This window comes from Rhinoderma darwinii, chromosome 11 (genome assembly GCF_050947455.1).
Source record: "Rhinoderma darwinii isolate aRhiDar2 chromosome 11, aRhiDar2.hap1, whole genome shotgun sequence".
In the NCBI taxonomy this organism is placed as follows: domain Eukaryota; kingdom Metazoa; phylum Chordata; class Amphibia; order Anura; family Rhinodermatidae; genus Rhinoderma; species Rhinoderma darwinii.
Window position 1 is genome coordinate 99,520,057 of NC_134697.1, and position 27,844 is coordinate 99,547,900.

The window sequence follows — 27,844 nt, forward strand, 5'->3', positions numbered from 1 at the left end:
GTACTACTTGGTTGTAGGGATAGGTCTTTTTCTTGATGTTATTATATTCCTTCTAAATCATCTGCGGTAATTGAGTTTTACAAATTGTAACGTTTTAATGGTCCATTGAGGATTTCAGAAGAAACCCTTTTTACGTTGGCTAGAGAAATGAGGAGACATTACTTAACGATCAGATAAGAGCCATATGGAGAAGCATATACTGCAAGCAAGCATACCAGAATCGTCACTTATGTAGGAGGTCACAGAAGATATCCTTTGTAGGAAGAAAATACTACAGATTACGGAGGAAGATAGATTTATAATCCTAGTCCCGAAGGCTGAATTCGGTCATTACAGCTAAAAGGGTCTTTGCGAGTTAAAGCTTTAATTATATATGAGGGACGGCTTGGAGGGTTGTCTTCTGCATTTAGTACAAGTGCTAAAGAACTAAACACTCTTAAGACTCTTTCAAGAATAAGACGACTTCAGAACCACTGCAATAATTGGTCTCGGCAGAAAAGATCGAAGGCTGAAGAAAGACCTGCCGGAAATTTGCTTTTCTCCAAAAAACCTCAACTCGAGATTTTCCAAAAACATGGGTTGTGTCACGGACTTCTTTACGTACGAAACGACCAAGTCTGTGGTGGTTAAAAGCTGGACAATTGGAGTGATCAACAGGGCGGTGCAGCTCCTCATTATAACCTATTTTGTGTGGTGAGTAGATCTGGTCACTCTTTATTTCATAAATTAGTGGAAACATGGATTATGTTATCGCTTTGTTTTCGGGGGTTTCGAGATTTGGAACCTGATGGCTTTTAATGTCATTTTTTGTATTTGGAAATTTCAGTCTCTGGGAGGTATAAATACATAGTCACATATGTATAGGTTGCCGGTGTTGCTTTCTTTTGACCTTTTAGGGCAAAGGCTAGTGCTTCTCTTCTATATACAGATGGTCCATTTTTAAGGTCTAGATTGGAGGAAGAATAAGGACATGCTTGACAATAATTTGCTATTAATGCTACGTGATGAGGATGGTGGAGTGAAGAGTGATTTGTACATGCAATGTATTCTAATTCTTCAGAGGGTTATATGTATAGTACAGTGACCATAAATACCACCATATCGCAGGGTAGTCTGGAAAGCGTAGGGTTCGGGTCTGTGTGCGCGGACCCTGAATAGAAGTCCATTGAGCTCCGTACCACAGAGGTTTAGCCACTCCGTGTGCCGCCGTTTAAACCGCTCATTATGTTGATATCCCCTAGAAGCAGAGAATACCTCTAATATAGCGCCATACAGAGAGCGGAGCATGGCACCATTTTTTACCCAATTTATACGGAATCCAACAGAAAAAAAACCTGTGTATGAAATCGGGCAATGGAAGTACTGAAGAGAGCCGTATTACGGCTCCGTACAACTCCGTTCTTGCTTGATCCCTAAATTAGGGGTAATTCTAACAACTCATACTTATAATCGTATAGAAAATATGCCTACATGTACATACAAAATAGAAGGTAGCCCTCATGTTTGGGATATACGTATTGGTAGGTAGCCTGTAGGAATCAACTAGTACTGGAACTTTTTGAGTTAAGTTAGACCCATTGCAATTGGCCTGTCTGATTTTTACATAGGACTGTTTAATAGGTAGTCAACAAAATGTTGACAATATCGGTTTGTGGGTTCACATAATGCTAACCAATCACATTACCAATTTCGAGTCCTGATCTGTCTTATATAGCAAACCGATGGCGTGTGGCCACAATTTTTATTTTATTTTTTCCTTTAGTCCATATGAATCCGACAGGGGAAAAATAACCCTTTGTATGAGATTGGAGGCATTTGGAGTTACAGTATGGCCCTATAGATTTTTATTGGGGACGCATTATGTTTCTGTATAGCTCTGAAGTTGTAGTTTTGTAATACGGCCATGGACTCGAGCCTGTACACACAAGGAACCTTAACTGCAGCCTTTTTAAAAATAAAAAAAATTGGTTTATTGCCCATATGCAATAGGTGCCTCGATTTTGAATACCCTATAGAGGCTCTGCACGATATTCAAAGCACCAGGCTACATGGCTTTTCTGTGGGCTGTGGTCAACGGAATTCATATAGCAGGAATCCAACCCTATAGCGGCTGCAAATGTTCCTTATTGACAGGGCCTGCGTTATCTGGCAGATGGAGACAAATAACGGCCATCTTGTGATGTAACCCTTGGATGTCCACTCCTGAAGTGTTGACTGACCTTTCCACCCTGTGGGACATGCAATGCTGCAGTCCCTTCCAGCCCTGAGTTGTTCCGTGATCCCACTGTGCCTAAAATAATCTCTATGGGATTGTTGAGTCGTATTTGTTGGTCATATTAGCATGTCTAGAAGAATGGCCGTGTTTAGGATCTTTTAACTGGCTTTGCTAGGACTATTATAATGGCCTCATACAAGGACAGCAGTGGTGTTGTGGTCTCGTTTCTAAAATAGGAGATTGCCAGGATTTAATCGTGGTCTTCTGAGAAGACTATCCTTTTACATGGACCAATGGTGTACGATCACTCGTTACAGATCTTTGCCCTGTGTAAATAGGGTAGTGCACAGCCGATGAACAAGCCAGTTTGTCGGATAATCGCATCTTTTAGACAGCCAGAAAAAAAGGCTTATTGTTGGCAGCGCATCTCCCCATAAACGGGTGTGCTGCTGATATGCAAAATGTATGGGCACGAAAGATCATATTAATGATTCGTCCACATAGATTCCAACCATTGCTACATGTAAATGGAGCTAAACGAGTACCGATCGACGTGGAAATCTGTCCGTGTAATACCACCCTCAGCCAGTGTGGATGCCGCTGCCACCCTGGAAAGTTTACCATCCCACTCAATCTCCACGACCTCAAGGGAATGATCTCAATGGGATACATGAGGCATCGAAAAATAGGGATCAAGGTCTCTGGAGATAAGCATGTGATCCTTTTTGGAGAGCGACCTGTTGGACAGGGTGAAGCTTGCATATACTCTGGGGTATAACTGGCACCTGACATCTACAATATGGGTGTCCTGCAATATTGTAGTTTGAGGAGTGCCCGGAGAACCAGTCATAAGTGGGTCCAATTCCGTTCCGTATCCAGGTTCCGACGTAGTAACATATTAAATTCGCCCAGCCAAATGATAGAGAAATGAGTAATCCCGTAATAAGCATCAGATTTGCAGGAGGTGGAGTGTACAATGCCATTAAAACGGCGGGAGCCCCATCCCACTCATGGTTTATTTAAACCTAGGTTTTTGATTCATCAACTGGGTCCCCTAAAGACCTACCACATCAGGAGAGTAGCGTCCGATAGATTAAAATAAAAGCCCTCTTAACCCCCATCATTTAGGCCCCTGACATGCCACGTGATACACCTCCACTGGTATCATGCTGTAGTACAATTTGACTGCTTTGTCCAGGCCTTGCTGCTCAATCCAATGAGTCCCCCTCAGGTGTTTGAAAGAGATGCACTATGTTGTCGTGAGCAGCACAAAGTTTGGAAGAGTTGACGTTGAGTTCTCGCGACCTCCGTTTGTCAGCAGTGTATTTCGCTCTCTTGTTTTGGATGTTGACTGAGAAGTCTGAATACACCGATGCATTTGCGCTCTGAATTTGCAGGTGCCCAATATCTCTGGTCAGACAAAGAATAGTTCCACGGACCCTGTAATTAGGTTGTTTGGCGGTAAACATGCTGGTTGGAGTATCAGTAGGATCAGGTGCAGAGAGGATTTGGTGGGCATGTTCCACAAGACTTGTCACATCTAAACATATTTATGCACCGAGTCTCCAGGAATGTTTCGAGGGAGGTTAAATTCAACTTGTATTAGCAGTTTTCCTGTTCATCTATTTCAGTGACAAGTTGACGGTTCTTCTGCTATAAGTCCCAGTCGTTCTGTGGTAGAGGTGCAATAGTGTCTTCGACAACACTGGTGCGTGTTGCGGACTTGGCAACCCGATACCTTATTGCATATCCTGTTGTACAAGGGAAATATCCACATTAGAGTTGGTCATCTGTAGTTGGCTCTGGGCTTGAAGGACCATGACGTTTAGCTTGATGGTGGAACAGCAAAATTGATCTAGTTTGTCTTTCGCTGCTTGAGTCTTTTATCTTTAGCAGTTCACGCAAGGACCCTCAGATAATAGCTGCTAATGTTGGGAACGTTCATATGAGCACAGTAAAGAATGTCCAGTAGTTTCTAAGCTGGAGGCTATCCAGGTCCAGAATCACGAAAACCTATGGAGCCAAGTGCCTAGGTAGGCGCACAAAGAGTCGGCAGTCAAAGGGCCATTAGGTGTCAGTTCAAGGTAGGCTATGCAGTTGCATTAGGATACAACTTGATAAACCATATAGGAGTCTGTCCATGGTAGGTAAAGGTGCTAAATGCAGGGCACAATGCAGACACAGGGTCGTATAATAGGCTTAAAATGCAGTTATTAGTTGCCAATAGCCTTTTGGGCTGTAGAACATTAAAACGATTGCCTGATATAGGACACTAGGTGGAGGAGGACTTAGGGAAGCAGAGATTCCAAAGTATGTGGGGTGGCCAGGAGAAGCCTTGAAGAGGGCAAATTTTTCACTACAGTCCCCGCTAGAGATGGCAGCCACCACAAATGTCCACACTAATCGGCCACAGGGCTTGAGCGTTTGGAGTGCCCCTGAGAAGCAGGAATAGTCATGTCTTTCAGCCTGCACTTGCATATGATGTCCGTACCAATGGAGCGCTAGGCCACTGCGGTGGGCACTCACAACATAGCTCTGCAGCTTAGTGGCTTAGGAGTGAGGCAAGTGCCAATCTGGTAAACAGGGGTGTAGATAAGCCGGGTTGACTGGGTCTTCCCTCTAGGACAGTAGCAGGGGCTGCAAGCGGAGGACCTATCAAGCTGGAAGGCAGCTGAAAAAGGTGGGCTGCAGAACCCGTGCATGGAGAACTGCAATGGCCTTGATAAAGAGAGCACCTTCTAAGGGCCGTAAGTGAGCCCGATAATGAGCATGAGTCTGTGAGCACATTGGGCCTCGTTTATCACAACTGCCTAATCGTAAAACTGATGAGATAAAAGCAGATCTCTGGTTGCTTTGGACAACAAGGACAGTTTTACTGTTGGGCAGATTTGATAAATGAGGCCCCTTATTCTTAAAGTCCTGATTTGTAGTTTTTCACATCCGGTTCTGGCCCCGTTCATAGGTTAGGCACGTACCAGAGTCAATAAACATGGTCATACATATGCGAGGTCAGGGTTGACAAAGTGGAAGCAATGAGAAGGCAGGCAGCGATCCAATGGTAGGCTCGAGAAAGGGACCGGGTCAAATTCAAAAAAGCAAACAACAAACTCCTTCACTAGGATTCTAAGTGTCAGCCAATAGGTATGCGGAGTGTATGTTATATTTACAACTTTGACATGTTTTTGGATATAAGCCGCCATTTTGATCTCTTTTAGCTGGGTTTTTCTTCATGAGAAGGCTTATCAGATTCGGGACTCCTCCCTCGAATCCTCAGTTATGACAAAAGTGAAGGGCGTCGGACGCTACAGTAAACAAGTCATGGATGTAGCAGACTATGTCATCCCTCCACAGGTAAATTTCCATGTTATTGTGTATTCGAGTCAAATAAAAAGTTGACCATGTAACGTTGAGTTCTGATTGGTTACAATCCTAGTGAAGGTTCAAAATGGCCTTTTTTCTTTGAGACGGTTGAGATAAATGAGTTCCTGTGTTTCCCGTAATGCGCCACACTGTGATAGAGCCTAAAGGCTGGGAGCTCCGCAGTCTGATGTATAATTCGGCAAGTATGACCCAATATAAAGCTATCCACTCTTATGTATTGATTGTACTTTTTGTATTTTGTTTTTTTGCTCTGTATGAGCCTGGCCTTGCAATTGAAGCTAGCCCGACGATCCACTAATTGCTGCATATCTGGCTCCCAAAACTCTTTGGCCCACCATACATTTTTCCTGCAGCCGACCATACCGCCAGTATGAGTGCTAGTTACTCTCCGCTCTGGGTCATAGAGGGGTCCCTTTCTGCGGAATGCCCCTATGATGTCCATGTGCCCTAATTTCGGGCATCATTGTTGCGTAGTTATTGCTCTCTTGTAATAGTTGGCTCACACGGCATTCACATTTAATGATTGTGGCGCTGATAAGGATATTTTTTATCATCCTCATTCACTTAAGTTCCCCCTGAACACATTGGCCACAAAAAAGACCTAATAAGACCACCATGTTCTACCCTAGAAGCAATGCTTGTAGGGAAGAATACCTGCAGATGATGGAACATGCCACGATATTTCACACCGATTCCGCATGTACAGTCGGGGGTCTATAGTAGTTAGTGTGCTGTATTATGGATCTGTACATCGCAAATTCATAGTTCCTGACTCTGGCTACTTCCCTCTGAGAACCTGTCGACAACCGGTGACTACTCTGGGGACTGCGACCTGGGAATCCGACCATGCACGTCCATACCTCTTTGCAGGGGTGAAAAATAGGGAGATTCTTTAGGGTCCATGAGATTAGCCAATACCAAACCAATTGTGACTCTACAAACCGACTTCCCTGGTGAGAAATGTAACGTGAAAACTTTGGACCAAATATTAGCACCAAACATGTAAGTATGCAGTGGTTTACAATTTGGAAATTCTCTAACATTCTAATAATGGGAGACGGTCCATGAGAACATCCGTAAATCTTTCTGAATGGTTCCTTTAAGAACTTGATCGGTCTACAATCCCGCGTTTTAATGAATGGGCCCTATGGTCTTCGTTTATGAGCTTCGAGTTGTGTGAAGATGCTGTGTACATTGGAGAAGGGTCAGCACTTATCTATTTTTATTATCAAAGGCCGGCATTACAATGAAAGGTATCTGCCTTGAGCTTTATAATAGGAGATAACACGGGATCACCCGACTTGCTATAGGTGTTTGGGTCATCTCCTCCTCCCTCTCCCTGCACAGTGACCTCTGCAGATGATCGACCATTCCCACAACAATCTCCTAAAGAAGTCCACAGATTTGCGGAATCCTAGTCTGTTAAGGCAATAAAATTAGGTAGACCACAGTCGTTCAAAGGCAGGTAGACATGCCAAGGTCAATGACAAGGTCAAGATCAAAGAGATCACACCATTTGTTGCCTGTTTGTTATGGTTCTCATTGGGTAGGGGATCCCTTAACTGAAATTGACTTCAAACTAGCTAAACAGAGGTACAGAATCTACCGCTTCGTGACCCTAAAAGCTCCGCCAGGGAGTATGGTCTTTCTGAGTCAGATTCCCAGGTCGAGTAGTCACCACTTGGCAGCGGGTGCATTGTAGAAATGTAAGCGCTATATACAAGTGTAGCCGGGTATTCTTACCGAAAGATCGGTCAGGATGCAGCAAACTAGAAGAGAAGATGTGACCAGAAGACTAAAAGGGCGAAATCCAGAGGCAAGGGTAAGGTCGTGGTTAATTCGCCAGACAGAATGTACCTTAATCCACAGTCCGGGGTTTCCAGGGGGATATGCTTGATGTTATGGTCGTCTCGGAGACCCTCCGTTTCTGTGTGCAAAGAGCCAGCGGGCACGAGAGGGAAATTGACGCTGGATAGGGGAAAAGTGAGTAACTGTTATTAGAGCAAACTTACCGTCCTGAAAACTTGGCCAGGTCTTCAGGGAGTTAGGTTTTGTTCAGACATCGCTTTTTGGTGTATATGCCGAAAACAAAACGCAACTTGCATATATGCCGAGCGTCTGGCCCTAACATATGTAACCGTTGCACATGGACTTCTATTGTTCCGCACAGTATACATTTGTTTTGTTTTTGTGAGATCACCTCGTATTCTTTTCAATACAGAAAAAAAAGTTTCCCCGCACATACCAGCCAATTATATGCCAAAAAGACACTCCTTTGTCAGAGGTCAGGCTCAATATAAACCCTGTACATCTTCGGGCTGTCATGTATTGGGGACACTGTGACTGGCTCTGTTGTGGGGGCACTAACTGACCCTTAGAAAGTCAGTCTACAAATAGATGACCATTTCCAAAAGTTAGGAAATATAATAAAGCAGTGGACCTGGATCTGAAGAAACACTGGGGTCTCCCTGACACACCGCTCCCTACTGATAAAGCATCGTAAACTATTCCCATCCCATTGATATCCAGCGATAGAACCCAGGTGAAGCGCGGCTACATAGAGCGTCTCTCCCTCTGGAGGTGCTGTCCTGTCCTTCGTTAGACAGGCAACACATTGATATGAATGTTCATTGTGCAATGCCTAATTTCCCCTGTGGTGGCGCTAACTTCCTGCTTATTGTAAAGGGCCCCTTCTAACAAGTATGGATTGTCCAAAGTGTTAACACTCCCCTGAACCAGTCAACCCTGAGGATCTATTTTTTTACTTCCTAGTGGGCCATCTGGGAAAATGAGGCTACATGGAGGAGACCTTTTTGTTGTGGGCTTTTTACGTAGGAAGTTCCATAAAACAAGGTCTTGTATCTGCAGGTTTTTGGATATTTTATTCAGGATTGCCTATTTGCTTTCTATATCCTCCTACATTGAATGACCATTATTAGAGACCCCCATCTTGTGGCACGTTGGACCTCCTTTGGCCTTCAGAACGGCTGCAATTCATCATGGCATAGATTCCTCTAGATGTTGAAGTCGTTCTGATGGAATATTGGCCCATGCGGAGAGGATCGCTTCTCGTAGTCCTCCTGCCATAGGCAAACAGCCGCCATGAATGTGGTCGGCCACAATACTTAGGTAAGACCTCTACTGTTCAAACATCCATCCACGGGTATCAGAGGACACGGGGCCAAGCAACCCCCCACCATTACTCCACCTCCTCCAGCCTGAACCGTTCACACCTCACAGGATTGGTTCACCGGTTCATGCTGCTTGCGCCAAATTCTGACCCTCCCATGAGTGCGGGGCCACAGGAATCTGGATCATCTGAGCTGGCGATTGTTTTTCTACTGCTCAGGGATAGAATTTTTCTTTCTTTTGCCTACTGGAGTCTTTCTTTTCTGTTTCCCTTTGACAGCAATGGCGCTGGAACCGGTCGTCTGCAGTTATAGTCCATCCGTGCTAAGAAACGACGAGTTCTGTGTTTGGACACGTTAGTTGGAGCAGAAGCCTTCTATTCGGCTGCAATTTTTTTGAGACTGCTCCACCTGTTTGTCAGAACAATTCTTGACATCCCCCACTGACCCCTTTTGTTGACGTCCACATGATTCCCTTTCGCGGGTGTTTTTCGACAATCACACCATTCTCCGAATACTCTCCACACAGTTTGATTAAATAGTTTTGTGAAGTTGCATGAGAAATCCCTACAAGGTTGGCAGTTTTTGAAATACTTGACCCGACTAGTCTAGCACCAATGACCATACCTCGTTCGAAGTCGCTCGAGTTCCTATTCTAATGTGGCTTCACACTGAAATTGGTCCACAGAAAACGTACTGACTTGATTTTATGCTGCACTCCGGGGTCACGGGTCTAATATCCATACAGAGAAGCTCCAATGGTAAAAGGGCCGGTGTCCCTAATCTAGTGGCCATTCAGAGTATATGTATCTTTTATTTTTGTGATGGACCTTGTAGAACTTGACACATTTGAACTCTAATTTCGACTTCCTTTTTAACTTTTAGGGATCCTCTGTGTTTGTTATCCTCACAAAACTTATAAAAACGCCAGAGCAAGTTCAAAATCACTGTCCAGAGGTAAGTGGAAACGCAAGGTTTGTGCCGAAAACAATTTGATGGGTAACTTTAAGCTCCTGGGCCCATGCAAAATATGTAACGGGGCCCCGCACCTATGATGTGCCGTTTATAATACTGGTCTCTTCTTACCTAGCAGTCACCAGGGCTACTACTTCTGCACCATCTATAGCTACACCCCTGCTTCCAAGTAATATATAATGTGTGTTTTACCTAAATATTTATTTTCAGACGGATGACAAGTATAAATGCACCAATGACAGCAACTGTACCAGAAACAAGCCCACATCTAATGGTGAGAATATTGTTTTCTGAAATCTGTGTTTTTATTACTTTATTGGGTTACGTCATTCGCTATTTTCATGGTTTTCCTAGGGAATATAGAGATGAAGGTGCCCCATAGCAAAGACTAAAATGGGGCGGCTCCTGCTCCTGGTTAACTCTGCCCAACCCTAGCCACCTGCGACAGGAGGACTTGGTGCTTTTTTGCCTTGATCTCCTATCCTTGATCCTTTTGTTTAATCCTCACACCCTTGTTTGTAGTGTCGGAGAGGATCACTTCACAGGTTCTTACCACCCATTAAAGTTAACCTTTTCTGGTCCTCGTCTTTCCAGCGGGCCCCATAGCGGCTCCATTGTCTGCCTCTATGGTACATACACCCTTACCAGTGACCTACATAGGAGACTGGTGGCCCATTTTCATAGATCAAAATGGGCCCCTATTACGCTAGGTTCGGCCGTTTGGGAAGCGCCCGATGTTTTTTTGTCCTCCTTCCTTGCCCGGACACCTGGGCAACCCCCTTGCTTAATAAGAGGGAAGTCCTTCACAGGTTCTTGCCACCCAGTAGCAAAGGGGATGTATGCAACCTGGGCTGGACTGAGGTTACATACATCCCCTCCCGGATTCAGAGGTAGGTCCAGCAAGACTTAACACGGCTCTTTCACTCAACCACGAGGAAGCTCCGGCCCGTCACCGTGACTCGATCAAGGACCATAGACTCAGGCCCAACGATATGTAGCCGTCACCATGCAGCTTGTCACACAGCTCTCCAACACTTCACACTCTGCAGCAGCTACCTCTCCCAATCTTGCACATTGCACCTGTACAAAATGGAACTGTCACATAAATCAAATACACAGGCCGGACTACAATGGGTCGGGCGGGCCTCTACTCCATCAAGACGCCAACTATAGGAACTAAACAACTGATAACCACAGCGCACATGTTCAGTGCACATAAACAAACATAGGTATCTGTACAATGCCATTACAGGCCAGAACTACAATAAAATCCCCATCAGGGGGGATTCTCCACCATACCCTTACAGGGGCAAACTCATGCTGGAGCAGGACAGTGCCTTCCCCAAACTGTTGCCTCAAAGTTGTAAGCTACTATTGTGTAAAATGTCTATATGCTGAAGGATTAAGATTCTCCTTCACTGTAAATAAGGAACCAATCCCTGAAAAATCGCCCCAGACCATTATCCTTCCACCAATAAAATTTTCAGCAGGCACTATGCATTCTGGTAGCATTCCCCTGGCGTTCACCAAATCGAGAATCCTCCATCAGACTGCCAGATAGTGAGACATAATTCATCACTCCAGAGAGCACGCAGCTCCAGAGTCCAGTGACGACGTGCTTTGCATCACTACAGCCGCCGCTTGGCATTGCGTATAATGATCTTGGGCTTGTGTGCAGCTGCTCGACCATGAGAACCCATTTCATGAATCTCTGAATGCACGTCACTTCCAGAGGCGGTGTGGATCGTTGTAGTAAGTGATATAAACGAGGTTAGGCGATTCTTAAACGCCACACTCCTTAGCACTCTGCGGCCTTTCTCCGTGCGTTCGCGAGGTCTACAGCTTCACGGCTGAGCTGTTACTCCTAGATGTTTCCACTTCACAATAATAATGTTTACAGGGGACCGGGCAGATCTAGCAGATAACACTTACATGTGACCAGGGTAAATCTAGCAGATAATAATAACACTTACAGGACACCGGGGCAGATCTAGCAGATAATAACACTTAAAGGTGACTGGGGCAGATCTAGCAGATGACACTTACAGGTGACCGGGGCAGATCTAGCAGATAACACAGGTGACCGGGGCAGATCTGGCACATAACACAGGTGACCAGGGCAGATCTAGCAGATCATAATAACAACACTTACAGGTGACCAGGGCAGATCTAGCAGATAACAATAACACAGGTGACCAGGGCTGATCTAGCAGATAATAATAACACTTACAGATGACCGGGACAGATCTAGCAGATAACACAGGTGACCAGGGTACATCTAGCAGATAAAAATAACACAGGTGACCAGGGCTGATCTAGCATATAAATATAACACAGGTTACCAGGGCTGATCTAGCAGATAATAACACTTACAGGTGACCTGGGCAGATAATAATAACACAGGTGAACTTCTTTACGTCTATCTGTCTTATCAATGTTCCTATAATGACCACTTGTATAATAACCTGGGAGCTCTTTAGGTTGTTCTTCCGTTGCATGGAGTGTGAGGAAGTTGTTCTTGTGTATTACAGGTTTTCTCACTGGCCGTTGTGTTAGTTCATATTGTCAAATTCAAGGTTGGTGCCCAACAGAGAATGACACAGTCCGCACGTAAGTAATACACTATGGAGCGAATGATGCAAATGCTAATAATCTGTATTATAATCAAATACTGCCACAATCCTTACTGATGGCTGTATTCACACTTGCTATTTTCGTCACAGTTTTGCTGCGATTTTTGATACATAGGGATCTTTATCGCAATCCCACATATCTAAAGAAACCCTACCACAGTCCCCGAGATGAAAGAAAATGTCACTTTTGTAACCGTTGCTTTAAGGAGCTTTTCCAATTGCTTTGATACTAAAGAATCCTACCATTGTATGTATACAGCTCCTATGCAGACCTATGTGTCTCCACGGTAAGGCGCCATTCACATCACGTTTTGGCCTTCAGTGGGAGGTATATGTCGGGAGACTCCTAGCGTATAACTCCACCGAACGGCCCAAACATATCACACTGTATGGCATACAGTGAGAAATGTCACCCAGGGACTGACCCTGGGAAAACTCCTGAAGTCACTGTCCATATATGATCAGCGAAATCAGGAGCCTCCTCAGGGCTGGAGTCCAGGGGCAGGGCATCTACTCGCCCTCTGCCTGTGGACTCCGGCTCTGGAGAACCCCCTGATGTCACTGTTCACATATGGACAGTAACATCAGGAGCTTTGCAAAACTGGTGTTCACGGCCAGAGCGTCTGCAATGCTCTGGCCAGGGATTTGGGAGCTGGAGAATCCCTTGACATCACTGTCCATATATGGACAGTGATGTCGGGATCTCTCCGAGGTATACATTTAACGTATACCGGTGTTGGATGCCATACAGTCATATTCGTCATCCGTAGGCTCCCATGTTAAAAAAACAAAAAACAAAACACTGTGTGGTATAGGTTGTTTTTGTGGGATCCCTCAGGATGGAATTGCATAGTCTACTACACTAGTCCATCCTTCAGAAAAAGGGTGTACCAGCATGACTGAGACCAAAAGGAAGTTCTGTTGGTCTCCGTCAAAATAATGGAGCCCTATAACCACGTTTATTATGTATGTTGGGAGCATTCCAGATGTACACTATGAACGTAGGGCAATAACATGATGTGAAGGGGGCCGTACAGACTACAAAGCAACGTTGTGTAGTCTGATCCCGTAATCATGTGTTATGGGTCGAGGGACTGACGGCATGTGTTCTTGGTTGCCAGGGTATTTCTATACAGGGCTAGGACAGGACTACTGAACGAAAGTCTCGCTACCATTCGGGTCAGCTGAACGAGTGTTTGGCTTTCCGCTATCTACTGTGTATGACAGTATTACTCCATGGGAAGCCATGGGCACAGTCAGATAGCCAGGAGAGCTGCTATTATCAGACCTCTCAGGTCACATATGATTTATTCATCATTTCCAATACCACATAATATGCTTTTATCCCGCATTGCTTCACATCCTCCTAGACAGTGGGGCTGCAGATGGCGGGTATAATTATTATCATGGAAAAGCGGATCTGGGTTGGTAACAGGCGAGAAGCTTCCGGGCCAGAAAACCGTATTAGAAGACAAGGTCAGGGTCAAGCCAGGGGTTGTGACACAGATTATCGGATCAAGCGGTCAAAACAAAAGGGTCAAACACAGGAAAATCACAGAGAACAGGAAAAATGCCAGGAAACGAATTGCCAGGGCTGACTCCAGGAGCAGTACCCCTTTAAGATTTCCAACTGATGACGTCATCCACCATGGCAGGGCACGTACACTGCAGAGTAGGGAGCTGTAGAGTCTCCTAGGCTTCTGGGCACCACATTTCTGAAACGAGTTGATGGGTGTCCCACCGGGCAGATGGAATTCTGCCGAGGGATGTAGCGTCAAGGCCCCCCAACAGCTGTATAAATAACATGTTATAATAAACTATTGTATTTTCCAGTCCATTTACATCCGACGGGTGCCATACTGAGCCATAATACAGCGCCCATAGATTCCTAGAGGAGAGTAGCTGCATAATACGGCCCGGTACAGGCCACCATGCGGAGGTACATGGAGTGTCAATGGCTCCATAGCGCCTCCATACATGCTCTGTTACTGGGGGTTGACTTATTTTGTTTTGAAGGGGTTCTAGAGGATTATAAAAATTTCTGATTTCTCTCAAAAAGAGTGCTAGACCTGCCGTGGGTTTGGTCTGGTTTCGCAGCTTAGATTATTTTAAGTGAATGGGTCTGACCTGCAGTACTGCACACAACCTGTAGACGAATGTGGTGATTTTTAAAAAAAAAATATTAGCCATGTTTTACAATTCTGTACAACCTCTTTAAGGACTACATTCCAACCCCCACGTATGAGTCATTTTGTGCACACCATCAAGATGAGACTAATCAGGTGGGTGAGAAGTGGTGGGTACAGAGCCGACATCTGGTGGATGGTGTCCTGGTTGGTACCTCCGATTGATGCCCCCTTCTTATGGTGCATCTTTCAGTGCCCAAAGAATACATTGATACCAAGTAGTTTGTGTGCCCAGGCTATCAGGGCCGGTAATGCTGTGCGACAGCACAAGTAGCTCAACCCTAAGGACGGCCCGGGGTGGGGACGGGGTTGGTTTGAAGTATAATAAACAAGTTTTTCTCATTTTGTTCCTTTGTTTATATTACTAAATTTTGTGTACATTTTTTTTAGACCTATCATGATGGAAGCAGAAAACTTCACAATTTTTGTCAAAAACAGCGTGAGATTTCCAATTTTTGACTTCGAGAGGTAAGTAACGTTCTCGAGAGGGTCTACACAGCCATGTATATTCATAGTTACATAGTTAGTACGGCTGAAAAAAGACACATGTCCATCAAGTTCAACCAAGGGACGGGAAAAGGGAAGGAAAAATTTCTACACATAGCAGTTAATATTTTTTTGTTCTAGGAAATTATCTAACCCTTTTTTAAAGCCATCTACTGTCCCTGCTGTGACCAGCTCCTGCGGTGTCTACTGTCCCTGCTGCGACGGCTCCTGCGGTGTCTCCTGTCCCTGCTGTGACAGCTCCTGTGGTCGGCTATTCCATAGATTCACCGTTCTCACAGTAAAGAAGCCTTGTCGCCTCTGCAGCTTGAACCTTTTTTTCTCCAGACGGAGGGAGTGCCCCCTTGTTTTTTGAGGGGGTTTTACAAGGAACAGGATTTCACCATATTTTTTGTATGTGCCATTAATATATTTATATAAGTTAATCATGTCCCCCCTTAGTCGTCTTTTTTCAAGGCTAAATAGGTTTAATTCTTTCAATCTTTCCTCATAACTTAAATTCTCCATGCCCCTAATTAGCTTCGTTGCTCTTCTTTGTATTTTTTCCAACTCCAGGGCATCCTTTCTATGAACTGGAGCCCAGAACTGAACTGCATATTCTAGATGAGGCCTCACTAATGCTTTGTAAAGTGGCATTATTACATCCCTGTCCCGCGAGTCCATGCCTCTTTTAATACACGACAATATCCTGCTGGCCTTTGAAGCAGCTGATTGACACTGCATGCTGTTATTGAGTTTATGATTTACAAGTACACCCAGAACCTTCTCAACAAGTGACTCCCCCAGTGTAGCGCCCCCTAGGACATATGATGCTGCAGGTTGTTCGTACCCAGGTGCATAACTTTACATTTATCTACATTAAACTTCATTTGCCAAGTGGACGCCCAAACACTTAGTTTGTTTAAATCTGCCTGTAATTCATGAACATCTTCCATAGTCTGAACTATATTACATAGCTTGGTGTCATCTGCAAAAATAGAAATCGTGCTATTAATCCCTTCCTCTATATCATTAATAAATAAGTTGAATAATAGGGGTCCCAGCACTGAACCCTGGGGTACACCACTTATAACTGGTGACCATTCAGAGAAGGAATCATTGACCACAACTCTCTGGATACGTCCTTGAGCCAATTCTCAATCCAATTACAAACTATATTTTCTAAACCTATAGTCCTTAATTTACCCATTAGGCGTCTATGGGGGACAGTGTCAAATGCCTTTGCAAAGTCCAAAAACACTAAATCCACAATATTCATGTGTATAGATCCTGTTGTATATTGTGGATTTGCATATAAAATAATCTATCCTTACTGTCAAATCTAGAGGTCATTAACCCCTTCCCTCCGAAGCCATTTTCAGTTTCTTTTCATTTTTGCTATTTTCATCCCCACCTTTCAAAAGCCGTAATTTTTTTTATATTTTTCAGTCTATGGAGCGATGTGAGGGCTTGTTTTTTTTCGGGACGATTTTTATTGGTATAATTTTGGAGTACATGAGATGTATTTTTTTTTTCTATTTTTTTTTTTTTTTTTTGTGGGAGATGAGGTGACTAAGAAACAGAAATTCAGGCGTTTCAAATGTTTTTTTTTTAACGGTGTACAATGCGCAGGTTACATAGTTTGTACGGTTGAAAAAAGACACGGTTAAATAAATTAATTAAATAATATCGTGATTTTTAAGGGTCCTATTAAGCCTTCCGGCAGGGCTTAATAGGAGCAAAAAGATGGCAGACCTGGGGGCCTTCATTTGTACCCCGCGATCACGGGGCCATCTCCTGCTTAGATGCCGCAGTTGCTATGGACCACGGCATCTAAGGGGTTAAACAAGTGGGATCCTGCTTATGGAGCCCACTCTATATCCCCCCTGCATGGTTTCAGACCAAGAGTTTTCATACTGGTCAAAGTTTTTTTTTCTCAGTGTTTGGTCCAGGATATACATATTATATACAGTGTCATGCAAAAGTATTCAACTGGCTGGATTAGAAAAGACACACAGATTGTTCTTGGGAGAGTTTTTTTTTTTTTTTTTTTAATTGAATGGATATGAAGCAAACCTGTGAAAATGAGAATCAAAGAGCAGTCTAAGAAAATTAAAGATAAAATTATAAACATGACCAAAATAAGAAAATGCTACAAAACCGTACCTCCGTGAGAACTGCTGGATCAATCGGGAGGAGGTGGAAGCTGCCAAGCACTGCCTAGACACCGCCATCCCTCAAAACTCGCAATCAAGGAGGAGACTTGTAAGGGAAGCCACAGAGATGTCAACAATTACTTGAAAAAGTCCGGAGACTGGAGTGAAGGTGCACCAGTCAACCATATCAAGGGCTTTGCATACATCCGGCCTGAATGGGAGGGGAGAGCAGCTAGAAAGAAGCCATTACTAAAGAAAAACAGCACATCCAAGTAGAAAAAACTTCAGTGACCCGGCTAAAATGTGGTTAGAGGAGACAAAATGAACCTCGTTGGCCAGAATTCAAAAAGCTTTGGGGGGCGCAATGCCCATTCTTCAGCAACGATGAAGTCCAAACCAATTGAGAATTGGAACTTTTTAAAAGATGCGGTTCGCAAGCCTCATCCAACCAACCTGGAGCAAATCTGCCAAGAAGAATGGTCTAAAATGGAGAGACATTACTCCCAGAAAGTGTGCAAAGCTGGTGGAAACTTACCCCAACCGACCTAAAGCTATTGCAGCAAAAGATGGTTCGACCAGGGGGTGCATGTGTATGAGGGTATTGGGAGGAATAGCTGTCGGCCGAACAAGCACTCGGCCGTCCGCTACCTATTCAATGGCTACCACTCTTCGGGCTGCTCCCCCTCTCCCTATTACTGTGCATAGGGAGAAATCTGTCAATCCGAGGCAGGTGGACAGAGGGAGCGTTCGTGACGGCACATAATCTAGGTGACAGATTCCCTTTAAGACCGACAAATGTCTGGATCTGTCCCAGGTAGTGCACACCGTATCTCTGGGTCTGGTACATTGAGGAATTTAGGTGAAAAGTTATGATGCCATAATTGTGTGTGTAGGCATGAGAAGGCGGACTATTATTACAAACCAGGGCCTGAGTCCGTACCCTTCTAGCTGAAGACAAAATGTAAATGTGACACCCAGCATTTAGTCCAAACATTTGTTATCTGAGGTGCCAAAGCATCTGTTACTAATGAGGGCACTGAACGCTTTAACAGTCCCCTCCTTGGTGAGCAATATGAGTCAATTACTGCCAATGTCATCCCACCGAAATCCCTGGTGTTCTGCCTGCTTCTCCAAGACCGTTTTGACCTCCCATTTTGCCAGATAAAGGACATAAGTAGGGAACTTAGCTTTTGGAAATGGGTCTTTGTGAGAAATAGTGGGGCTTGATGGGTAACGTACAGTATCTGGGGCAAGTGCCCCATTTTCACAAGATTGGCCTATTACAGAAAGGGTTGACTACAAATAAGAGATGATGTTAAAGTCTATATAGTCAGGTTTGTGTCTAGTGATGTGGACTCCCAGATATTCAAGAGAACTAGACCACTGGAGTTGAGGTAGAGACGCTTGGTCAGGAGTTTTCGGAAAGGAGTCCTGGAACAGAAGATGAGACCAATTGATCTTGTGGCCGGTATGTTCACCAAAGCAATCAAAGATAGAGCCGGAATCTGCGTCGTACAATATCATATCGTCTGTTCAAAGACCTACTTGTTCTTCCATTGGGTGTTCACTCAGACTGAGGGTCCCTGCAAAGGAACTTAATTAGGGGCTCAACTGAGCGGGCTTCTAGTAGGGAGCACGGGCTTCTTCATATCTGGTGGTAACCTGTGAGCTATTTAAGGTTTTATAGAAGTTAGTAAATGTATTTTCGAATTTTGTAGGGCAGCCGAACCCGGGATCTGTTCGGAGCAATGATAGAAACGCATGTAATTTCCCCCTTCGGGTACCATAGGAACACCCTCTGTTTCCAGTTGCTTTGGACCATTGACAGATTGTCCTTTTATTAAACATTTATCAAATCATCCTCACCCTTTTAACTCTTAATTATTTATTTCTTTTTGCTACATAGAGGAAATCTACCTGCAAGTCTGAACTGCCGTTATCACCAGGACAAAGCCCCTCTTTGTCCAATCTTCAGACTTGGGGACATAGTCAGACTTGCGGGCCAGAACTTCACCAATTTGGCAGAGAAGGTTTGTTATCTATCATTTATTTATGATTGTGGAGGCCCATGAATCTATAAGATGAGTAGATGGAGAGCAGTCTGGGTGGTGGGCTCACGCTCAACACTCAAGTCTTGAAAAGGCGTAAGAAATCTGGGAGAGTTTTGGGGGAAAGAACCATGGGTAGTGGGGATGAGGAATGCGAGGAGTGACTTGTTTGTTACAATGCACACAATAAAGATGTCGTCCCACACCAATATACGTCAAGATTAGTCTTTAAGACCGCAGTTGTTGGTTATATATGGAATGTTCGAGGTACCAAGTTTCTGTCGAATTCTGGATGGCAACAGGTTCATGAAGGGTTCCCCCAGGGGAAAAAAAATGACCTTGTCTCTTTCTGTAGTGTGTTTTCCATTCTAAATACATTTAGTGACAATTTTAGCAGAAAATGAGGAGTTTGGGTAAGTTTGTGAAGATCCATTCCTACAAGATAGATTTATGTGCGGCTGCAATGAAACCGTGTGCTAAATGTTCCCCAAGGAAGTGAATAGAAAAAAAAGTTAACTGAACATTCAACCGACCATACCATCATCTAGACTCTTGTACAAGGAGACCGTTCCAAGAACAGTGGTTCAGGTCTACATTACTTTGGGCACATGTGTCACAGGCGGAAGTAGGATTTTCCACATTGTGGTTACACCAGTGATTCCCAACCCCTGAAAGAGGTTTCCACTCCCAGGGAACCCCTACTTCCATTTCTTCACAAAGTTGCTTGGTGTATTGGCGAGTAAAGCACACTATATTCTGGCTGGGATGTGTGAACTGTTGAGTAGGCTGAAATCTAAGGAACCTTTGACAAGGAATCTCCGGGTTTCTAGGAACGTTGCTTGGGTAACACAAGGTTACGCAAAAGTGAGATGTACAATTTTTGTGTTAATTGTTTTGTTAATTCTAAGTATGATAACGCTGGGACCTGACGTTCATAAGATATCTATTACATAATAGACTGAAATGTTTGGTAGATGTTGCAGCCATCGCTCCTTGGATTTGGCAAGAGTACTAAGAAATTATAAAATGCCAGTAGGGGTCAGGAAGACATTTTTCCACTATAGATCAAATTGGTCTAAGCCGGTCAACGGTGGTTTTTGCCTGGATCAACTGGGGCTTGTAAGATAAAGATGGAACTTTATGGGATTAGGTCTTACTGCCAGATCTTGGGAGGTTTGAGGGGTTAGTATGCCTACAATCTTGTGAGTTTAGCGAGGGGCCTGTAGGTACGAAAAGATCTCCCCGAGATGTTGATTTTATGTAGTCCAACAATTTACCTCAAAGTTATTACTACAAAACATTCCAGGCGTAAAGTTTTACACATTGATGGACCGAATAAAAGGTGGGAAGGCGTTAAGGCCTTGCTCCCTAGAAAAGTATCTCTCTAGTGCCAACCTATTATAGGTCCAGATCTAACCCCATATTGAAAAAGATCTGTAGAGAGCACCGCTGGATCTCCGCGAGGAGCATCAATCACCTATTGGGGTTAGATACATAAAGTAATAAGTATATCAGTCTAACCAATAGGTCGCGGCCTGATTTTGTAGGGTTGTGTTGTGTTGCAGGGAGGAGTGCTGAGTATTAAGATCGGTTGGCTCTGTGACCTTGACCAATCTTGGGATCTCTGCGTTCCTCGTTACAGCTTTACCAGACTGGACAGTGTTTCAGAGAAGAACAATGTTTCTCCAGGCTATAACTTCAGGTATTTGGATTTTTAAGATACGTGGACTATAAACTCTTCCCAACCCGAGACAAAAATGTGGTCATGGACGGTTGTGAATTGTCGAACCATGAGGTTTATTTGCTTCATAACGATCTCGCAGATTCTACCAGTGCACCCGTAAGATCAAGGGTAATACACAGCACCACTCCTGCCGAAACTTTCGGGATTGGGGAAAACTCAGAATTCGGCAGTTAAAAGGGTTGTCTGGTGAAGTAAAATTGATGACCTCTCCTCCGTCTAGGTCGTCAATATCTGATTGGTGGGGGTCCAACTCTTGGCACCCACTGAGCAGCTGTTTGAAGGGGCCGTGGCGCTCCAACCCAACCAATCAGATATTGATTGCCTATCCTGAGGAGGGGCCATCGATTTTTCTTTTCACCGGACAAGCCCTTATAAGTGCTTTGATCAAATATGATTGAAGCACTGTACAAGAGAAGGAGACCCCCTTGTAGGGGTGATCACTGGTCCCGGTGGCTAAAAGGAGTTGTACAAAAACAGGGCCACACCCCTGCACGGGTTGTGTGTGGGATTGCAGTAAAGCCCCATTCACATCAATGGAGCAGTGCTGGAAAACTAATACAATAGATGCAATCCATGGGCAGGTGTGGAGCGGTTTCTGGAAGAAAACACTAATGCCCCCATCACCAAGAAGACAGCCCAGGACTTTACAAATGTCCCCAGGGCTGTCTCTTGTAAATGCCTAGAAGGGCATATAGTATTTCCTAATATAAACCTCCTATGGATGCCCCGGTTACAGTGGAAAACAGCAAAATAAAATACTATGTAGTAATATTCCTTTTATGACCTCTCGAGAGACATAATGGATATATTATATTATTTTTAGTCCCATATAGGGGCTTGATCATTTTACTTTGTATTAAAGATGAAAGAAGTTAGTTGGACTAGTGTTAGTAGGAAACTAACTTGGGGAGATAGAGCTCAAGAACTGTTAGGATGATACAAGCTGTAACTTTTTAAGATGTCTTGTGTTTGTTTCAGGTTTGCACGATACTTCATGGCCTCCGATGGCTCCGAGTTCCGGTCTTTGGTCAAGGCCTTTGGCATTCGAATTGATGTCCTTGTCTATGGCAACGTAAGATCAAACCAGTAAACGATGCATTCTGTATGTGAGAGAAACATTTGGTAGATGATCTTAGTATCCAATCATGTTCCTCAATGAATAGTAGGTGACACTAAGGAGACAACGTCAAGTGACTTCTCCTGTACATACACGACCAACCACGGTCATCGAAGTGGTTATTGAAGCCAGTAGACCTATAGGTTTAAAATTTTAGTTAGTGACCCTTCTCTCTGAGCCAGTGCACACGACTGAGTACCACTCGGCCCGTTTTTCTCGGCATCCCAATGGCATCGGATAGTTTTCACGGACACATTCACTTTAGTGGGTGAATCGGGTCAGTGAAAACGGACTTGACTCTCCATCTGTGGAAAAATAGAACATGTCCTATCTTTCCATGGATCGTGGACAGAACATGGGCGGCACACACGGTCATGTGCAAGAGCCTTAAGTCGTTCTCCCTCTGGTGTACCCAGACTGTCCATGTGTTACATGGGTGGCTATTCATTTGAATGTAATACCACATTCTGCCACTAGCGGCCACTGTAGCATTAAATATTCCCAAGCAAAATCAGATGTTTGCCGGAGTCTTGGTCTCGTATTAAAGGGGTCTATGATGAGACGACAACTTTAATTCTGCCAGAGTATTTTCTGCATTGTATTTGGCTTTTGATAAGCATATTTATTTTTGTCCTGCTGCGGTCGGGCCTAACTTTGCCTTTTTTTTTTTTCTTATTCTCTCCAGGCTGGGAAATTTAATATTATTCCAACCTTAATTAACATTGTGGCAGCCTTTACGTCAGTTGGTGTGGTGAGTTTTTTTTTGTTTTTTTTTAATCTATTATAAATATATATATATTCAGCTAAGTACAGCCCTGTAAAAAAAAAGGACACCACATATAAAGTTTTTGTTGTATTTGAACAAATATTTGTGCACATATTAATATTTAACGTTCATTCACAAAGTATATGAAGAGAAAGGTGATGCCTCTTCCCGTAGGCACTGTACATTCCGGTAGGTAGCTTTCTCCTGGCATTCATAAAACCAAATTCCTCCATCAGACCACCAAATAGTGAGACGGAATTAATCACTCCAGAGAACACGCTGCTCCAGAGTCCAGTGACTACGTGCTTTACATTACTTCAGCTGACACCTGGCATTGTGAATGGTGATGTTAGGCTTGTGTACAGCCACCGTGGAAACCCGTTTTCATGAAGCTCCTGACACTGTTCTTGTGCTGATGTCACTTCTAGATTCAGTTTGGGACTCTATAGTGATTGATACAACAGAGGGCAGGGGATTTTTACTCCTATCTTAATAATTAGGAGCAGTGACCACGTTCTTTTGACCATGTAGTGTACCTCTCTAGCGTCAAATAGGCAGTAAAAAATACTACGGGCATAGCTTGTGTTGTGGGTATATGAATACCGTATAAGGTTGTTTTTCCACCCGTTGTAAAGATTCAAACCCAGAAGCTCCTGTGTCCTAGGCAGAAGCTCCTCTCATTGAGCTACTGGTGCCGTTGGACAGCTCCAATTCTTCATCTATTGTCTGGGTTCTCTTGATTCTTCTCTCTTGAAATTCCTTTCCTTGATTACATGATTAGTCTCACCCTTTTAGCTTCTTATACAAGCCAGGACCTTGCATGTAGCACCTTGCCTTACACTACGAAATTCTACTGCTTAAATTGTGTACCGAACTTAGATGGTTTCCTGACCACATCTCGGCCTTACTCTACAAACTATTGTGCTACTTACGTACATGTATACTAAACTTGTATTGTTTCCTGACCAGGTCTCTGTCTTACTCTACAAACTGTTGCCACTTAGCTCTGTATTACACTTGGACTGTTACTACTCTCGTGTACCATCATCCCCCTATTAGATTGTTTCAGCCATTGGACTCCAAATCTGCTTTCAGACCTTGTCAGCCCACAAGGGAACAAAAGATTGCAAATATACTATGTACAAGATACTGATCTAGAACTTTAGTATAACGGGATTGTGTGAAATTTCTGTATAAATCTGTGTCACGTTATTGTCACTGTTATTATGTGTCGTTTTATAGTCTCGTGATCTATAGTCTATGTGTGTGGTTGTTACCTCTAACAGGGCACTGTTCTCTGCGACATCATTTTACTAAACTTCCTGAAAGGAGCAGATCAGTACAAAGCAAAGAAGTTTGAGGAGGTATGTGACTTCTGGAAATGATAAACTACATCTCATTTTAAAGAGTATATGTCACCCCTCTTAGAAAATACTTCTGTATCCCATTAAATAACGTTGAAGCGTTTCTTCTTAGAACTCTGTATTGTGACGTCCCTCTGTTACATTGTGAGAATAAATTGATATCTAGGTGTTACCATTCCCCTTGCCAATAGGGTGTGTCCCTAAATAGTGTGACACTGACGGCACTGATTAAACAGTATGAGTGTGTAAGGACATGACTTATTAACAAGGGAAATGGTGACACCAAGTTATCAATTTATTCATATATCCAGTAGAAAAAAACCTGAATGACACTAGTCCTCTATACTACACCACACACGAGAGCTGACAGCTCCTCTATACTACACCGGCGAGCTGACAGATCCTCTATACTACACCACACAGGAGAGCTGCCAGCTCCTCTATACTACACCACACAGGCGAGCTGACAGATCCTCTACACTACACCACACAGGCGAGCTGACAGATCCTCTATACTACACCACACAGGAGAGCTGACGGCTCCTCTATACTACACCACACAGGAGAGCTGACAGCTCCTCTATACTACACCACACAGGAGAGCTGACAGATTCTCTATACTACCCCACACAGGAGAGCTGACAGCTTCTCTAATACTACACCACACAGGAGAGCTGACAGCTCCTCTATACTACACCACACAGGAGAACTGACAGATCCTCTATACTACACCACACAGGAGAACTGACAGATCCTCTATACTACACCACACAGGAGAGCTGAAAGCTCCTCTATACTACACCAGACAGGAGAACTGACAGATCCTCTATACTACACCACACAGGAGAACTGACAGCTCCTCTATACTACACCACACAGGAGAGCTGACAGCTCCTCTATACTACACCACACAGGAGAGCTGACAGCTCCTCTATACTACACCACACAGGAGAGCTGACAGATCCTCTATACTACACCACACAGGAGAGCTGACATATCCTCTATACTACACCACACAGAAAAACTGACAGCTCCTCTATACTACACCACACAGGAGAACTGACAGCTCCTCTATACTACACCACACAGGAGAACTGACAGCTCCTCTATACTACACCACACAGGAGAGCTGACAGCTCCTCTATACTACACCACACAGGAGAGCTGACAGATCCTCTATACTACACCACACAGGAGAGCTGACATATCCTCTAAACTACACCACACAGAAGAACTGACAGCTCCTCTATACTACACCACACAGGAGAACTGACAGCTCCTCTATACTACACCACACAGGAGAACTGACAGCTCCTCTATACTACACCACACAGGAGAGCTGACAGCTCCTCTATACTACACCACACAGGAGAGCTGACAGCTCCTCTATACTACACCACACAGGAGAACTGACAGCTCCTCTATACTACACCACACAGGAGAGCTGACAGCTTCTCTATACTAAACCACACAGGAGAGCTGACAGCTCCTCTATACTAAACCACACAGGAGAGCTGACAGATCCTCTATACTACACCACACAGGAGAACCGACAGATCCTCTACACTATACCACACAGGAGAGCTGAGAGATCCTCTATACTACACCACACAGGAGAGCTGACAGCTCCTCTATACACCGCACAGGAGAGCTGACAGCTCCTCTATTCTACACTAAACAGGAGAGCTGACAGCTTCTCTATACTGCACCACACAGGAGAGCTGACCGCTCCTCTATACTACACCACACAGGAGAGCTGACATATCCTCTATACTACACCACACAGGAGAGCCGACAGCTCCTCTATACTACACCACACAGGAGAGCCGACAGCTCCTCTATACTACACTACACAGGAGAGCCGACAGCTCCTCTATACTACACCACATAGGAGAGCTGACAGCTCCTCTATACTACACCACACAGGAGAGCTGACCGCTCCTCTATACTACACCACACAGGAGAGCTGACAGCTCCTCTATACTACACCACACAGGAGAGCTGACATATCCTCTATACTACACCACACAGGAGAGCTGACAGATCCTCTATACTACACCACACGGGAGAGCCGACAGCTCCTCTATACTACACCACACAGGAGTGCTGACAGCTCCTCTATACTACACCACACAGGAGAACTGACAGATCGTCTATACTACACCACACAGGAGTGCTGACAGCTCCTCTTTACTACACCACACAGGAGAGCTGACAGCTCCTCTTTACTACACCACACAGGAGAGCTGACAGCTCCTCTATACTACACTACACAGGCGAGCTGACAGATCCTCTATACTACACCACACAGGAGAGTTGGCAGCTCCTCTATACTACACCACACTGGAGAGCTGACAGCTCCTCTATACTACACCACACAGGAGAGCTGACAGATCCTCTATACTACACTACACAGGCGAGCTGACAGATCCGTAATGAGCAGAAAATCTTCAGCGTATTACAACATTAAAGTGTATTATAACTTAACTTAAATCCTATCCCCTCACTGCGCACAAATTAACCTGTGGTGCAGATTTTTAAATCCATTGCTGCTGTGGAAAGCCGGGAATTGTTGTGGACTTTCCATACTGCGTTAAATGCTGAAATCAATATTCACAACAAATACCAATTGACAGATCCGCAGCAAAATTTGAAGGTTTACCAATTGTAAAATAAAGAAATCCGTTAAAAAAAAACCAAAAAGCTATAAATTCTCTGCAGCAAGCCCAGTAGATTTGAACGTAGCTTTCATGTAAATTGCATGTGACAACATTTTCCCTGCTTTGGATTCTCCTTCCAATTTTTTTCTCGCAACAGATTTCCGGCCTGCCTGGATTTTTGGTGACATTTATATTGCATTTGCAACGTGACACAATGTAATGAAATACTATGGGGAAGTTTGTAGTACAAATTTCTGGCCATTTGTCGTAGAGCCCCAGCCTTGGCATAGTAATTAGAACATCATACATGTCATTTAGTTATTTTGAGTTACATCATGCCTTACAGATCTTTTATAGCAGCATTAAAAACCCTGCTGAATATACAACGTTTCTACTAAATGGAAATCCCTCTCTGAGCTGTTCAGAAAACATGGATTTCAATAAAAAAAAATACTCTGTTGCCACTAGGGGGAGCTCACTGCATACACATTATTGAGCTCCCTCTAGTGGCAGTGACATGCAAACAGAATTTAATCCTCCGAAAACTGGATGAAACTAAATTAAACTACTGGTACACTTTCCTGCCCGAGACCACCACCAATACCCACCTCACCATCCTAAACCGTATAATAATAAACGTATATATATTATTATATATTAAGTGTTAACCACTAAACCATCCTAGACCTCAAGGGATATTGGATATAAACCCGTAACCACTATCAAGATTAATCATCGCCCTAGACTACCAGAGTTTACAGGTATTAACCCCTTAGCCCCTCTAGTCCCCCAGGAGTATGTGGTCGCAGTGTTTTTTTTTTTAATTGTTATACATTTATTATTATATACTTTTTTGTTTTTCTTTTAGATCTCTGATATCCCTGCGACATCATTTGGTAGCCATGTGTTCAAAAGTGACCAGACACTTGCTGGCCGTGGAGATGAGAAAAGATCTACAGATTCTGGGGCTTTCTCAATAGGTTTATAG

At 44.0% G+C, this 27,844-nt stretch overlaps 1 protein-coding gene across 1 annotated transcript; it reads left to right on the top strand.

Moving 5' to 3' along the window:
- The first annotated feature begins 574 nt into the window (after positions 1–574).
- P2RX3 (purinergic receptor P2X 3) lies at positions 575–27,844 on the top strand. Its single transcript, XM_075842252.1, has 12 exons — positions 575–693; positions 5,431–5,566; positions 9,610–9,681; positions 9,910–9,973; positions 12,231–12,309; positions 14,909–14,986; positions 19,064–19,187; positions 20,771–20,907; positions 21,928–22,021; positions 22,752–22,817; positions 24,119–24,196; positions 27,725–27,844. The coding sequence occupies exons 1-12, from the start codon at positions 575–577 to the stop codon at positions 27,842–27,844; spliced, it is 1,167 nt and encodes a 388-aa protein (XP_075698367.1).